This window comes from Pelodiscus sinensis, chromosome 8 (assembly GCF_052426305.1).
Source record: "Pelodiscus sinensis isolate ZL-2025 chromosome 8, ASM5242630v1, whole genome shotgun sequence".
Taxonomy (NCBI): domain Eukaryota; kingdom Metazoa; phylum Chordata; order Testudines; family Trionychidae; genus Pelodiscus; species Pelodiscus sinensis.
In genome coordinates, this window is record NC_143059.1 from 64,797,920 (window position 1) to 64,813,720 (window position 15,801).

The 15,801-nt window shown below is 43.6% G+C and overlaps 1 protein-coding gene across 2 annotated transcripts in view; it reads right to left on the minus strand.

Moving 5' to 3' along the window:
- Positions 1–4,061: 4,061 nt before the first annotated feature.
- Positions 4,062–15,801, minus strand: part of ACSL5 (acyl-CoA synthetase long chain family member 5) — a 33,077-nt gene continuing 21,337 nt past the window's right edge. For both annotated transcript variants that reach the window (XM_006134999.5, XM_075935451.2), the window contains exons 8-21: positions 15,625–15,657; positions 15,292–15,343; positions 14,188–14,261; positions 13,346–13,423; positions 12,832–12,966; positions 12,162–12,296; positions 10,370–10,465; positions 9,111–9,183; positions 7,919–8,007; positions 7,709–7,825; positions 7,219–7,362; positions 5,974–6,075; positions 5,154–5,225; positions 4,062–4,586 (exon numbers count right to left, since the gene is read on the minus strand). In XM_006134999.5, coding sequence (XP_006135061.3) covers positions 4,449–4,586; positions 5,154–5,225; positions 5,974–6,075; positions 7,219–7,362; positions 7,709–7,825; positions 7,919–8,007; positions 9,111–9,183; positions 10,370–10,465; positions 12,162–12,296; positions 12,832–12,966; positions 13,346–13,423; positions 14,188–14,261; positions 15,292–15,343; positions 15,625–15,657 — 1,338 coding nt within the window. In that variant the 3' untranslated portion in view covers positions 4,062–4,448. The remainder of the gene's footprint in view (positions 4,587–5,153; positions 5,226–5,973; positions 6,076–7,218; positions 7,363–7,708; positions 7,826–7,918; positions 8,008–9,110; positions 9,184–10,369; positions 10,466–12,161; positions 12,297–12,831; positions 12,967–13,345; positions 13,424–14,187; positions 14,262–15,291; positions 15,344–15,624; positions 15,658–15,801) is intronic.

Consider the following 15,801-nt stretch of genomic DNA (forward strand, 5'->3'; position numbering starts at 1 on the left):
AGAGCCAGGCCACCATACAGTAGAAACAAAATTTAAGAGCATGTCTGCTGCTGCAATATTACCTCACACCTGTGAGGTGCTAGGTTTTGTTTTAATGATTAAGTAATGTATTTGAAGGGTGCTAATGACATGATGCATAGAAGTATGCAGTGGCATTAGCCTAACTACATAAAGTGCCTTAATTCCTGTAATGTTAGCAAAGGCTGTCAAACTTTTCAGCTATGTCTACACTGCAGGCTTCTTGTGCAAAAGATCTTCCACAAGAGTGCATCCACATTGCCATGTGCTTTTGCACAGGAGTGTCCCTGGCAGTGTTGACGCTCTTGCAGAAGAAAGCTCTAATGGCCATTTTAGCCATGGGGCTTTCTTGTGCAAGAAACCCCTGATGCCAGTCTATATTGCCTTCTTGTGGAAGAGCTCTTGCATCAGAAAACAGGGCTTCTTGTGCAAGAATGTGCATGCAGTGTAGATGCTCTGCAAGTTTTTGTAAAAAAAGCCTGGAGTGTAAACCTTCATGTATAGTTGAGATAGGAAACAGTTGTAGGCACCTACTTAACTTCCCTGAAGTGGGGTGCTGCAGTTGTGTAGTGGAGTCATTTTCCCATATAATTAATTTGTTCCTACAGAGACATGAGCTGATGCTGAGACTTATCTAAGCTTAGAATGCTTGACTGAAGTTGTTCTATGGAATGGTGGAAGGGAAAGAGTTTGCCCTTTTCCTTAATAGAAACAAAGTATGTACCTTTTCCACTTTTTATTAAGCTTTTTAAAAGGCTAGGAACATTACACCTCCCATTAGCATTCCTACAGAGCACCTAATAAGTTTTGGTATAGTGTTTCAAGCATATTTGAAGAACACAAGTGTGTTAATCCATCTTAAAGATAGCCTTTACATTGAAAATTAGTCCTGCAAAGTGTGACTAGGAGGGTGTGAGTTCAAAGTAAACTCAAGGAATTCTCAGATCTAGGTTAAGCTTGGTTTAACTTTACAGGAAGAGCTTACCAGCTGCTCCTGGTCTAGCAAAAAAATTTTTTTATGCCCCATGGAGTAAATAACTTATATGCAGAGGTTGGGGGCAGTTCAGAAGATGAAGCCAGGCACCTGCTGCAATGCAAAGTTAAGTTCAGATTTCAGCATCCTTTGTGGGCAGCAAGTACCAAGATTTTGAAAATGGCTTTGGCAAGGACTCTAACATGAATATGCAAGGGGCTGGAGGTGAGGCTCACGGGAAAGAGTGCCTATTTTGAAGACAGGTTTCCTAAATCTGAGTAGTTGACATGAACTAAATCAGTTGTCAGCAGAAAACCTACACCACAAACAAGGCTACATGGCACTGGACTGGTAGTTGAGTCCAATTACTCATCTAGCAGTGACCAGTACTGGCTACTTCTAAAGAAATAGGAAGCAAGATAGCAGGTAATTATGTTGCAGGGAAGTTTGCCTTTAAGTCTTATGATGGAGGCATGAGGATCATTCCATTTTGGAAAGGATAAGTAGGTGAAATCTCCACACCAACAGAAATAGCATTTTGGGAAAGAATGATCCATCTTGCAACAGTTAAAAAGTGAAAGTCCTCTAGCGGCCCAAAAAGCACTGAGTCAGTAGCCCAGGAATCTCTAGTGCAGAAGCCACCACAACTATTGAAGCAGGATATTTTGTCCAGACTTGAATACACCTACACTTAAGTGCATGTGTAGACATACCCTATTTTGGGATAAGCTAGTCTGGAAGAAATACTCTGAAATAGCACATATACACTACAGAGAAGCCTCAAAAATAGTCCAAAGCAGACTCCCCTAAGGTGCATACACTACCTCCACTTAGAGCTCTAGGGAGTAATTACTCTGAATGGCTCTGGGGAGGAGCTCTGTTGAAATAGCTTTTTTCCCCCAAAACAGCTGAGGTGTGGATGCTCCATTGACATGCATCTGACGAAGTGGGTCTTTACCCACAAAAGCTTATGCTCCTACACTTCAGTTAGTCTATAAGGTGCCACAGGACTCCTCGTCGCTTTTGCAGATTCAGACTAACACGGCTACCCCTCTGATACTTGACTCCATTGCTGCTGTTTCAGAATAGGGGTTATGCCTCATGGAATGAGGTTTTCAGAAATGGAGTAAGCTGTGTGTAACTTTGCAACAGAATTCGTGTGTAGATGCTTGTATTAACCATGTTGTGTACATGCACCCTTAGAATGGTCCCTGGAATTGAAGTACAGCTCATCATAGAGTCTCTTGTGAGCTGTTAAGGCACTGTTTCCCAGTTGCTCTGCAAAACCCTGGAATTCTGCAAAGCAAGAGTAAGGGTTCTGCAAGAATGTGGTACTCCCAAATCCTCTTATGGGGTGGGAATCATATCTTTGCTTGACCAATTCAAGCTGGGCTTTTTTTTGCTCCACACTTTCAGCAGGGCTTTATTGCTTCACAAGTTTTACACTAGCATTCCTAGGGGTTCCTTAAAGTTCTTAAAAGGAAAAAGGTTCCATGGCCAAATTAAGTTAGGAAATACTGCTCTAAGGCACTCAGTTACTGTGGGGAAGAAGGTGTTGGAGAAAACCAGCAAGCTCTCCATGCAGGGACTACTTGATTGTCCACGCCCCAGCATGATTGTGCACCTTAAATGCCACTAACACAGCATCACCAACATCCTGTGACTCAACTACGTTAGTGCTTCCTGAGTGACAACCCAACATGAAAATAGCAAATTGTGGTTTAAGTTAGGCACATCAGACTGACCACCTGACCAGCATCAGGTGTCTAGATTAATCAGTGATTAGCAAGACTAGCTAGCCTCATAGGGCTTATCTGTACACCTGTGGGAACACCACAAAGTACTGCAGCTCCAAGCTTAGTCTTTGCTCCATAGCAATCCCAGAAGAGCTAGTACTGATCCTGTTGGCTTGGGAGGAAGCCGCCCTTCTCTTTGAAGTCCAGTCAAAGGACTCCAGCCCAAGCTTGATTGTTTACATGGCTACTTTCAGATAGGGATGTTAAAGTGTGGTTATTTGACCAGTCAATGGGATCATCAACTAATTGGTGTACATTTCAAAGAAGGAATGTAAAAGTGCCCAAAAGCCCCCTCTGGGGCTCTTCTGTAACTCAAATGAGTAATGCGGAACTGTTTATGGCCTGGGGTCAGCAGGAAGTCCTGCTGACTGGGCTGCACATGGGTGCCTGCTTTGAAATGTACAAGTCCCCAGCAGACCTATCCTCCATGAATTTATCTAGCTCTGAGCCCAGTTAAATTCATGGCCTCTACAACAATCCTCTGGCAAGGAGTTCTACAGGTTGACCACATGTGAAGGAATATTGTCTGTTTTATACCTGCTGCCTATTGTTTGACCTTGTTTGTCTTATGGGAAGTACATGCTTGTCTCTTTACTTTGCCCACCAGTCAATATGTCAACAAACTTCCATCATATCCCTCCTTATTCAAGTCCCAGTCTTATCAATCTGACCTCAAAACAAGCCATTCCAGAGCCCTGACTGTTTTATGAAAGGGTGACCTCAAATCTTGGTTCCTGTGGGCTGATGTACAGACCATGGATTTTATATAGAGGCAATATGGTGTTTTCTGTTGCATGTCTCTTCCTATTTAGTCTATCCTGGTAGATTACTAGACATGTGGACATGGAGATTTAGACATACAGTTGTGTTAGTAATACCAAAACTTCATTAATGAAGTATTAGAGCTTTGAAAGAACAAGTCTGGTGGACTTAGCTGAAAGACAGGACTTGTTGCTGGAACCTCCAGTAGTAATACTGACTATTCTATGGCAGACAATAGACAAGAGAACAGGTTTACTCAACTTATCTGATGGATAAGTGTCTCACCATTGGGAGACATGTGGACTTCTGTGCTGGAAGCCTTAGGGCTAAGATTTCTTCCTCAAAAGCAGTCTGCAAAGTTGTTCTACTACTATCCTAGTAGTGACTCAATTTGCTAGGCTACTCCATGTACAGAAATGATCACTCCTATAGGATAGTTTTTCAATGTGCAATTAAAATTTATTGCTTGACAGTTACTAGAAGACAGCTGAAAACACAATACAAAAGCTTCAGCCCATGCTGGAGGCATGGTGAACAGTCTTCCAACCAATGACAATTTCACCATTACTAACTCGATGTTATGGACAGCAAACAACTACTTTGACCAAGGATGGAATTTAATCAGATCTTCCCATTTGCTTCATAGCCACCATTTTAGAGATCTGTGCGCTTCAGTCTCAAAGCAAGAGCTGCCAAGTTTCTTGGAATCTTGTGCCTATGCCAGAGTTGAGGTGACTAGAACACCATAGCTTACGGTCATTGTTTTGACAAAGTCTATGGTGTAAATTGACAAATGTCACTTTTCTGTTCAAGTTCCTCTTGCGCCTATGTTCAGTCTTGTTCTCAGTTGAACTAGTGTCCTGGGGAGTGCTTTGGTATTCCACAGAAATCCCAATATGTTATTGCATATTTGCATAGAGGGCTTCAAGTTGGGTCTTAAAGTATTTACAGAGGTCTGCTCTCTTTGCTTTCAGTGTTGGGGTCAGAAGTCCATTTTCAATTGAGAACATCTCTGGATGAATGTGGATGTCTTTAACCTGCGTGTAGAAAGAGCCAGACAGTTACACTGTTAGCTAATTCATTGTCCACATTGGAGGTGATAAGAAACTATAATATAGCAATTCAAAATGGCTCTTCAATTTATCATGGAGTTGACTGTTAGGTTCAGGAATAGCACAGGAATGTAAGCGACTACTCAATTATACAAAAAGCGTATGCTTAACTAGTCCCTCAACTAGTTGCTTCTGCCCCTTTTTGTGCTGCCTCTGAGGCAGCAAGGGGGTGGGAGAAACTGTAGCTCAAAAGTTAGTCCCCCGGAGTAGGGTCTCTGCAGGAGGTAGCAGGGACCAGGCGTGAGCTGGCAATTGGCTGATTCCCAGCTCACACCCAGTCCCAGAGACTATGCCTCTGCTTTCTAAAAGCAGAGCTGCAGCAAGGTTAGCTCCCAAGGTTAGCTGTGGCTCCCTTGTTTATTGACTAGTTGATGGAAGTTCCTAGAATAGCATAAGCTGTAGCAATGCATACTTCAGTGGCTGCCAGAGGCCTGTTTGTTCTAACACCATTACAGAAAAGTTATGCAATTGTTCATAATCCTCTATACTCACTTGTTCAAAGGACTTAAGGCCTGCTTCTTTTCCTACTTTGACCAGCTCTTCTAAAATTGCTTTTTTCAATGCCTAGAAGAGACCAAGTTGATGACAGCCATGTTGCAACACAAAAGCAGGAGCATTAGAACTACCTCCCTTTCTAAATCCTTGGCTGGGATATTGATTGTTGAGGTTATGCTTAGGGTTTGAGTCTAAGGGCTTTTTGTTCGAAGTCCTCTGAACATTAGCCATCTCTAGGAAAAGCAGAGCATTCTCCATGCTTCTCTAGATTGGCAGCGTGAAGCCTCTGTAGCAATGGCAGGCTGATTAGAATGCAGGGCTTGCAACCTCTTGATCAAGTGTTTATTCCAGGACAGAATCAGAGCTGGAAGAGACTTGAGGAGGTCAAGTCCAGCCCCCTGCTCAAAGCAGAACTAAATCAACCCAGCCAGGGCTGGGTCAAGCCAAGACTTAAAAGTCTCTAGGGATGGAGATTCCACCAGCTCCCTAGGTAACCCATTCCAGTGCTTCACCACCCTCTCAGTGAAATAGTTTTCCCCCTAATATCCAACCTAGACCTCCCCCACTAACTTGAGACCATTGCTCCTTGTTCTGCCATCTGTCACTACTGAGACTAGCCTCTCCCCATCCTCTTTGAAAGAGCCTTCAGGAAGTTCAACATGCTTGAAAAACTCTGAGACTCAAGGACTAACTAGTATTTTAAACTGAATCTTAAAACAGAGCTCATGAGAAATATCCTGGTGCCACATTAAGGCAGTTTCTGCAGCTCAAGTCAACCTATCCAGAGGATCTGATAGGTAAGATAAAAGCCACTTACTGAATTGGTGCACATTTCTTCATATGAACCTTTTATTCCAAGTTTTGCTGCAAAGTTTGGCAGTACCTCGGGGTCAGGAACCACTACACCCACCAGAGAGGGCTGTGGAAAGAGTCAAGATGTAGGAGGTGCACCAAGAGTTTCATGTAATCCTGTTCAACATGCCACTGACTGAGTACAGCAGTCAGGGCCGGATTAAGAACTTTAGAGGTCCTAAGCACTGAAAAGATTATGGTGGTTCTCCCCTTCGCGCCCCCCCCCCCCCCATGTAATTCAAGATAAAAATACTGTACCATACTCTTTTCTGGTTCCCCTGATTTGCTAATGCCCTAAGCATGTGCTTAGTCTGCCTATTGGGTAATCCAGCCCTGACAGCAGTCATACTGTGACATTCAACCCAAAAGAGACTTTACAGAAAAGTACAGATTTTTCCTATTGTCCATATTGGTGACGGGCAGATTCTCTGATCAGATGTATGCCTTTCAGAAAGGGAAAGTGCCTAGTTAAGAGCATGAGATTGGTCTCCTGTACATTGAAGCCAAAGGTCCTCTAGCTTGTTGCTTGTAAAGTGTAAAGATCTATGGTACAATTGTGCACGTCCTCTGGAAAGAGGATTAAATACACCAGACTGCTTACCATTTTAATTTGTTTTGCTTAAAGCAAGCCAGGAGTGTCTGCTCTCATTGAACAATTTCAATAAGAGTTTATAGCCATCCAGTTTATAGGCACCTATTTCTCCTAAACATTAAAATCAAACTGGTTAATAGCTTTCAGTATTAGTCTAGAGGCTCTCATTGAAATCAGTGAATTCTCAGCTGTAGCATCATCACTTAGGCAAGTTCTCACCACTCAAACCCCCACACAGAACCAAATACCCAGAAGTTGGTTCTTACTCTTCCCAACCTACTTCGAGACAATAAAAAGAGCTAGACACCATCCTACCAAACACTGCAAAAGTGAAGATTCTCTGCCCTACAGTGGGGAAGCCTAGCAAGAGACAGCCTGGGCAGCAGGTACACAGACTTTAGAGCTACAATGGTCCACCAGATTTACTGACATCACAGGCCACCTATACGCACTCACTAAGCCCAGAGGCATGAGGGGAGACCGCAATTTGTACAAAGAACCAGCCTTAGAACAGGGGAGTCTGGGGTACTCCAGGTCATGCTCCAAAGGCCTAGTTCAAGGGAATGCACTCATTTCCTATTTAGTGAGTAGGACAGACAGGGAAAAAAGTCTGCTTACCTGTAAACTGTCCCCATGTACAAACACTTGGGCTACAGGAGCACTTCTGATGTAGATGTTTTCAATCTTCTCTGGCGCAATGTACTCCCCTTGTGCTAGCTTAAAGATGTTCTTCTTTCTGTCAATGATCTTCAGGGTTCCATTCTACAGTGATGATTTGGTCTTAGTTGCCTAGTACTTAGTCACCCCTCCTCCCCCAAGTGAAGGCTTACTTCTAGAGACAGCCTAAGTCAGCTTCAATGGTTTAATATGTTGCCCTGAATCATGCTGCTTGTCTGACAACTGCATCTTTAACTTCCCCAATTGGTACCTCAACTTCAGTGGAGTTGATTTCAGAAGCCAGCCACCCCCACCTTGCCCATGCACACCTCAGTTATTCCAATTCTCAGGATGGCTGGGCAGTTTAGTTTTGTTCATTGCTTCCCAAAGGCTTGCCAGCCAGCTAGGGAAGAGTTCCTCCTGTAGCATCTATTAAACCAGGGAAACTTACTGGCATCCATTTTCCAATGTCTCCAGTGTGAAGCCAGCCATCATCATCAAGAGCTTCTGCTGTTCTCGCAGGATCTTTCAAGTAACCCTTGAAGACATTTGTTCCTTTAATACAGACCTACAGCAGGCAAACAAGAATGCGTCGTTACATGCTCCATCTGTAGCATTGTGCCAATCCACACAGCACCACTCCTGAGACGGGTTTACCTACCTCTCCTTCGTTATTGGAAGAGAAGTAGTTCATATCAGCCACATCTTCTAGTTTTATGATATTGCAAGGTAGAGGGGCTCCAACATGCCCTGCAGGAAGAGATGTTTCAGTAGACGTTAGTGGGATCCCAAGCCTCTCAATCCACAGGTGACTTTTCATCAAAGATATTTGAGTGTCCATTTAGAGTCCCTTTCTACTTTAGTGGGAAACTGGAATTGGAGCAGGGAAGAGGGGCAATATTGCACCACTCTTTTCGTACTGTCTATAGTGCACGTTAAGCATTCCTGATCAGATTGCTGTTTCAGCAGTGGAAAGCAAGTCAAATCTTGATTACAGGTGAAGAGCATTTTAGCCTTCAGGTTGTGTTTTATGTTGGAGCCATAGGAATCTGAAATCTATAAATGAAATTTCATAGATGGGGAGATAAGTCCTTGCAAGTGGTTTAAAATCCTGTGACACTACCAAGTGCCAAAGTTAGTTTGTTCCCTCTACCACAACAAGTAAGTAGCCAGTGCATGAGAATTTCTACCCTGCTTCTTTCCCCACTTTCCCCCTTCAGTTGCATTTGAAATTTTACTGTGTTCTGGTAGATGACTTCAGCCTAATAGTATCAATTCATTGCAATTAAGTGATCCAAAATGGGTCTAGCCCTCTCCTGAGACTGTCACTTAGCCTCAGTATTTTAAGTTTACAAATATTTAGTTAATATGAGCAGTTGCAATAAAGCGCTGTTTTCTCCACATAGATACAAAATGGGTTAGGCACAGCATATAAAACATCCACCACCTAAAAACTGTAACATCGCCTCCCCACAGTGCATTGATTAACTTCTGGGTTAAGTGTGAGCAAGGGAAACATGCATGTGTGCTTTGTCCATTAGAACCTAATGTGCCCCAACACCACATTGGTTCCCCCCCCCCAGGACTGTACTAAGCTACCTGATCAGTAAGTTCATTCATCACATGCACAGATGCTATTCAGGCTAGCAAACCCTTACTCAGAAAAGAAAACCATTAGCACACTACAGGGCAGCAAAAACTTGTCCCCCCATGAGGGAGGGATGGGGGAGAAAAGGAGGAGATCTGTGCTAAAGACTACTAGGACATTTAGGTGCCCAACCCGTATTGGCCTTCTGGTATCAAGATGCCATATACTTGTGGCAACTTCAGGGGCTACTTTCTATCTGACATACCTGTTGTCCAGTCTCCAGGCACTGTGAAGGTGCAACCTGCTGAGCATTCTGTCTGACCATAGGCTTCAAAAATCTGAAAAGGATGGGAACACTCGCCCTTATTATTGGAGTCCTTGTAAGGTCACTGCTGTATGGTTGTAAGCAATGTGCACCTGTAGCATGTTGAGATGCACTTTTACATGACACTATGAAGTCATTTGCCACCTCCAGCATTCATAACACTATTAAAAGTTAGTGTAGGACTATGGTAGAATTTAGATCCAATTCCCTGCTGTTCTGATATAATTGGTTTTTATTATGGATAAGGTTGAGCCCTTCACATAAAGGCAGAATTCCTACCACAGGCCTCCCTCTTAATGGCCCAAGTGGCAGCCAAAACTTATTGAAAAGGAAACAGATTAGGGAGAAAACCAATCAAGTGGAGTTGTCCAGATGTCTTTCCAGTTCTCCAGAGCCACTCCTGCACAAACCTAGTGCAGAGGTCTTGTCCAGAGAGCCCTGCATAACAGTGCTTGATCATCAACTAACAGGGAAAGTTGCTAGAAGGCTCCTGGTACGGTGGTGTGCTCTGTTCATTCAACAGATTGCAGAGAATATCTGTTGGAGATGACTCCAAGCAGTTTAGCGTAAGAGCCATGTTCTCTCCCTACTATACTAATGCATAGCCTGGAGGTTGCAAGCTTCCTCTTGGTAAACAGATACAAAGGCCTGCAGATCTTAGTAGGATTGTACAGCTATAAGATTTAAACTCAGTCATTTAACGGGCTGTTCTTCTCTACCCTTGCCTATCTATTTGGACTTGCCTGCACATCAGGGAGTTCATCTTCAGATTTGGTTACTTGAAGCATCTGGCAGAGTCAGCCTACCAAGCAGCCAAGCAACTCCACCTCCTCCTGCCCCCCGCTTCCCCCTCCCCCCCCACACTTCAGGAAGAAACCCTTACTATGTAGTACTCAACTCTGAAGATTGTAGAAGGTTGGATCCAACTAGAAAAATTGTGGATACGTAAGACGGGAGAAGAGTTGTGTGATGAGTCACTAAGAAAGTCTGTTCTAGAATGAGGTGTTTTGGTGTAAGACTTTTCAGCCATGTAAAATGCTATTGCATTGGTCTTAGCTGCATGCCCACACGTGCAGAGACAATACAAAAATAGTCCCCCAGTACACTCAGTCTGGACCAGTGTCAGGTCAGGGAAATAATCAAGTTTAGTAGCATCAGCAGAGTGTCCCCCCTTATTCCATGGTTCAGGTATGGCTCACCTGGCATCCCAGTGCTCCTCTGAGAAGTGTCAGGACAGGGGGAGATATAGGTGCAGCTGCTGTTACCATTATACGCACCTTCCCACCCATGGACTCCTGCAAGAAGAAGTGAAAAGAGATAGATCAGGCTCTTAGATGGAGAGTTAAGATTTGTGACTAAATCGAGATACTGTTAAACATGCTGACTGGAGCCATGTATGAGAACCTGTGACTTGAATCAAGGCATGCCCCTTGATTTCTTCCTCCCTTCTCCTTCAGAGAGGATTGCCACGAGCACATAGCAAGTCATGTCACACAAGCCTTCAAGGAAGCATACCACTTGAACAAAACGGAGTACTGCTATTGGAGGACTAAGGCCTGTGTGCCAGTCACTGAAGTGAGAGGTCACAGACAGATTGGAAGGCTTGATAGAACAACTGTCTGTGGGTGAAAGCATCAAGCATCTCAGAAGGACTAGTTAGCATCCCACTTGGCTGTAGAGGAATTATTGCGAGGCCACCATGTGTAGCTTAGAGATCAGCAACGCTTCACATCCCCTGCTAACTTGGCAAGCATCTCAGGTCAGTCTGAAAAGTCAATTAGTATTGAGATGGATACATGCAACATCTCAGCTAGCCCAGTGGAGGTAGAGTACTTGGCAGTTGTCCATTTACATAGACAGCCAATGATAAGGCTTAGCACTCCATCTCGTTAGCACTCCATCTCGTACTTCAGCTTCTAGATCATTCCCTCCCCATCATGGTCACCACTGCTCCAATTTTGTTGAACCCGTAGTTGTTCCCTGTAAGAACCAGGCCATACACACACGATACTCAGACTACATCTACACTGGTGTGATCTTGCGCAAAAACTTAAGCACAAGAGTTCTTGTATTAAAGTAGTTGTGTAAGAGCATCTACACTGGCATGTGCTTTTGTACAAGAGCATCTATGCCAGTGTAGACGCTCTTGCACAAGAAAGCTCAGATGGCCATTTTAACCATAGGGCTTTCTTGTGCAAGAAATTCATGTTGCCTGTCTACACGGGCCTCTTGTGCAAGAACAGCTGCACAAAAGGGCTTATTCCTGAGCAGGAGCTCCAGTTCTGGTGTAAAGTCAGGGCTTCTTGCACATTAGAACGTCAGTTACTTGTGCAAGAACGTGCAGCCAGTGTAGACAAGCAGCAAGTTTTTGTGCAGGAGCAGTGGCTTTTGCACGAGATTGCACCAGTGTAAACAGCCTATATATTGTATCATATCTTACTCTTACACTACTGTAAGGAGCAGTCACCAAGGATTGGAAGCTTCTAGATAAAAGGTAAATTTTAATAAGAATTCAGAGTGAGGAGCAGCGCTTTTACCTTCTAGAAGGTTCAGTTTTAGTACAACTCTGCCTTTTGACTAGGTTCAGTTGCAAAGTATTTTTCCAGATACTTCTATCCAACTGGAACATAGCCCCTCTAAGATGCATTTGTACAATGAAATTAGTTATGGTACATTCAGTTGAGCTATTGCTGGAAAAGTGTTTAAGAAGGCCCTTGAGATGAATTGTACACAATATACATGGTTCCCATTCTGGACCCAATCTGCAGATGTTCTATGGAGCCTGGCTTGAGCTCATGTCAGACTTGAATGCTCTTGCTTTGGATTTCAAGAGCACACAGCATTCGTCAAATGGAGACTATGAGGAGTCTTATTTGGCTTACCATGCTGCTTGAGCTGGCAGAGATAAACAGAGTCTAATTCCCTTCTTTGGGCTTGGGAGCTCAATGAATATTTTCTGTTGCTCAGATTCTATGTATCCTTGAGACATACCTGGACCTTCTTAAAAATCATTTTGTCCCAGATGCTGTCATTTCGGAGAACGCCCTGCTTCACATCTGCCAGTTTTCTATCCACAGCAAAGTTTAGCAGAGTCTTTTTCAATGGGTTCTGTGCACTACTTTGTATCTGTGGGAGAGGAAGTTCTGTTCAGTGAGTTTGACAGTAGGTCTGCATGATGGGGGAGAATTACATCTCTTGAGGAAAAAAAAAGGGGTGCTAGATTTATCCTCCAGTGCCATCTTCATCCCTTTAGAGACAGTGGCACCAATATATTCCTCACTTTGCCTACTGGTTCTCTGTCATAAAACTTAAGGACCTGCCTCCAAAGCAAAGTTTGGGCCATGCAGATTGTCATGGAGCTCTTTACAGCAACTGCTAAGTGTTAGTGTTTGCCAAGAGCAACTATGAACACTCTGGCAGAACATCTGAAGAACCATGTTGGAATTAAGTTTTCATGGGAAAGGTCAGAGGTATTTACATTACTGTAGCATCAGGAAATTGCGCCCACCCCCAAAACCTGATGGGTATTCAGTACATTTAGTTTAAAGCAGGCCTTTGAGCAAGTTGGTGCCAAGTTGTGTTAGATGTACAGCAAACAATTGGCAGTTAACTTTAACCCCCCCCCCCCCCGATGCATCTAGGGAGCAGCAGCTTTGAGTACCTTGTCATAGAGCCTGTTGAGCAGTCTTGGTACTGCTGGAAACATAGTTGGCTTCAAGGTTTTCATGTCATCTGTTAGCATTCTAATGTCTCCTTGAAAGAAGCCCACTCTTGCTCCACTGGAGTACATGATGGTCTAGAAGAAACAAACAAAACACACACATGGAGCATGGCCCTGGTCTTACAAGTTCCTGTCCAAGGTAATTGTCAACACCGCATAGCTGGGTGTCAAAACAGCATGCGTTTTAAGGCTAGGCAAGTGTCTCATTTGTAGTATACAGCTTCCTTTGTACAATGTTGTTGCCCAGGATGAAACCACTTAGTCTTCAACTTCTGGCATTTTCTTAGTGCCAAATGTTTCCTGTATGCAATAGTCTTTAGAAGCAAGATTCAATATCCCTAACATTTGTAAGATATCATTGGCTGCATGAACCTAATTGCTACATCATGGCCCTCCCTCCAGTTTATACTTAAATTGTTCTACTGGTTTGCTTGGGGGCTTGGCTTACTCTTACCTGTACTACTCTCTCAAACATGTGAGCCAGAGGAAGATACGATACTGAGATATCTGTAGTCTTGCAGTCAAATGTACTCTACAGGGAAACATTGAGACAGGACAGTCATGCTACAGTATAATTCAAGAACAACCACAGCTACGAATCTGCTCTATTGAAACAGGTAATTTAATATCTCCAAAATCCCAGAGTAGGTTGGAACAGGAGTTGTCAAAACTTGGGTATTTCACACACTGCCATACCCCCCAGGTCCAGAGTGATCCTTTAGAGCCATGGTATGCAACACATTAGCACCATGTATTTATTTGGCTGGTTGAGTGTGCTAGCTCAGAACCTGGACACCATAGCTTTAGAGATTATGGAAGTTGGCCACCACTTGGTATTCCCTGTCTGAAGTACATTTTCCCAGCCTGGTCTGGAGCCAAGTTGAGCAATCTTGACAATGAGTTTTGGGGAAAACAAGATTCTCTTGGCTTCTTCTAGGGGCTTGTCTATCTCCTAGAGACAAACCACAGGAAAGGGCCCAGGATGGGAAGTTCTGAACAGCCAAACTTCAGACATTTCACAATTTTTGTTGGGACTTCATTTATTCTCAAGTCTAGCTCCTAGTTTCTTTAGAAACATTCATCCTGGCTTTGGACAGGAGTGAGGTTCATGATCTTGGCCTGGTCTACAAATGGAGGTGTTCATTTCAGAATCCTCCCAAGTTATCATGATTAACTCAACAGGTCCTGAATAGTTGCGGAGCTGGGTGACTGACAGAATAGCCTACATTAGTCACTTCAAGCCTGATCTGCCAAAGGAGGAAACAAATTCAAACAAACATGCAAGCAACATCTTACCTCAGTACTTTTAAGGAAAGCAGACGCATTTGCAACAACGTTTTCATGTGTGAGCATGGCTCCTTTTGGATCACCTACCAAAGATCATGAGGAAGAACAAACTGATGGCAGCCAGAACCACTAGGCATTTGGCAAGTTTTACAGTTTGCTTGGCAAAGTCACTTGTACATTTCCAAGCCCTCAGCAATTGTTTGCAGTATTGGATTCAAGTCATGTTTGCACATGTAACTTGGTCTCAAAATAGGATTTAAGATTTACACAAAGAATATTACACCTATTACAAATGTGCCTACTGGCGCCTAAGCCCGAGGTGTAGTTTTCCCTCCAGCTAGGCATGTTTCAAGTGGAGGCATGGATTTGTGCATTTAAGGGATAACATGCCAGAGATGGGGAGCCAAATTCTTACACTGTTGGAGTAGGGTTGCATGGATTTAACAAAAAAAGAGATTCCTGGATTATGTCTGCTCTCTTTAGCAGCTTTCCCCCCCCTAGTTTTAGTGCAGTTGTATGAAGCTGCCTGGATTTATTTGTTACAGTTGAACACAAGACAGGCTCATCTGATAACCAGTACCACCACACTGGTTGGTGGTACTGGTTATCACAGAAGTCAGTCTTTTGCTTTGGATGACTTGTTTCCAGAGTCCCTTCCCTTCCTCAATCTCCCCTGATCCAGGACAAGAAAATTAATACACCAAGGCTAGGTCTACACTGGCATGATCTTGTGCCAGAAATATGCAAATGAGGCTAAGCGTGGAATATTGCTGAGGCTCATTTGTATCTCTAATGAGCCACCACTTTTGCAGAAGAGGCTCTTGCGCCCAGAGCATCTACACTGCTCCTTCTGCGCAAGAGGGTTTTTCTTGCACAATGCCCTTATTCCAGAAACTCATCAGCATAGCAGCATTGTGCAAGAGTTTCTTGCACAAGAAGGGGCAGTGTAGATGCTCCTTCTGGTCCAAGAGCCTCTTCTGCAAAAATGGCAGCTCATTAGATATGCAAATGAGGCTCAGCAATATTCCACAGCCTCATTGCATATTTCTGGCACAAGATCATGCCAGTGTAGACATAGCCCAAAAGTCTCATTGCGTGACTGATACTACTCACCTGTTGTTCCACTGGTGAAACAGACAATGCTAAGGTCCTCAGGTTTAGGAGGCTAAGATGACAAGAGAAGCAGTGTTAATTCCTTAATCCAGAAAGCTTTTTTAAAATTTTGCTCCCCATTACTGGAGCAACTAACCACTTTCCAAATAAGGAGGAGCCAGTAACCAAGCCTGACATTTCTTCAGCAAGAAAGCTGTTTGGGTTCAGCTCGATTTTAGTAAGGTTTGAGGTAGAAAGGAAGGAGTCATTGCTGATTCATTCTTACAAAAAGGCCTCTTCAAAGAGGCAGGTTTAGCAGTGCTTTCAAAGATAGAGTATTAGTTTGAGACTTACAACAGGCTCTTTTAAGTTGTTCTTGCCCAGCTCCTGTGATCACAATAGATAAAAAAGCTATTGTTAGAGTCAGAAAGTCAATGCAATGTCAGCAGGTTTAAAAAACAGTCACATGCCCATCAGCCGTGTTTAGACGGTGTGCATTTTGTGTGTCCAGGTACACACACCTCCTCAACA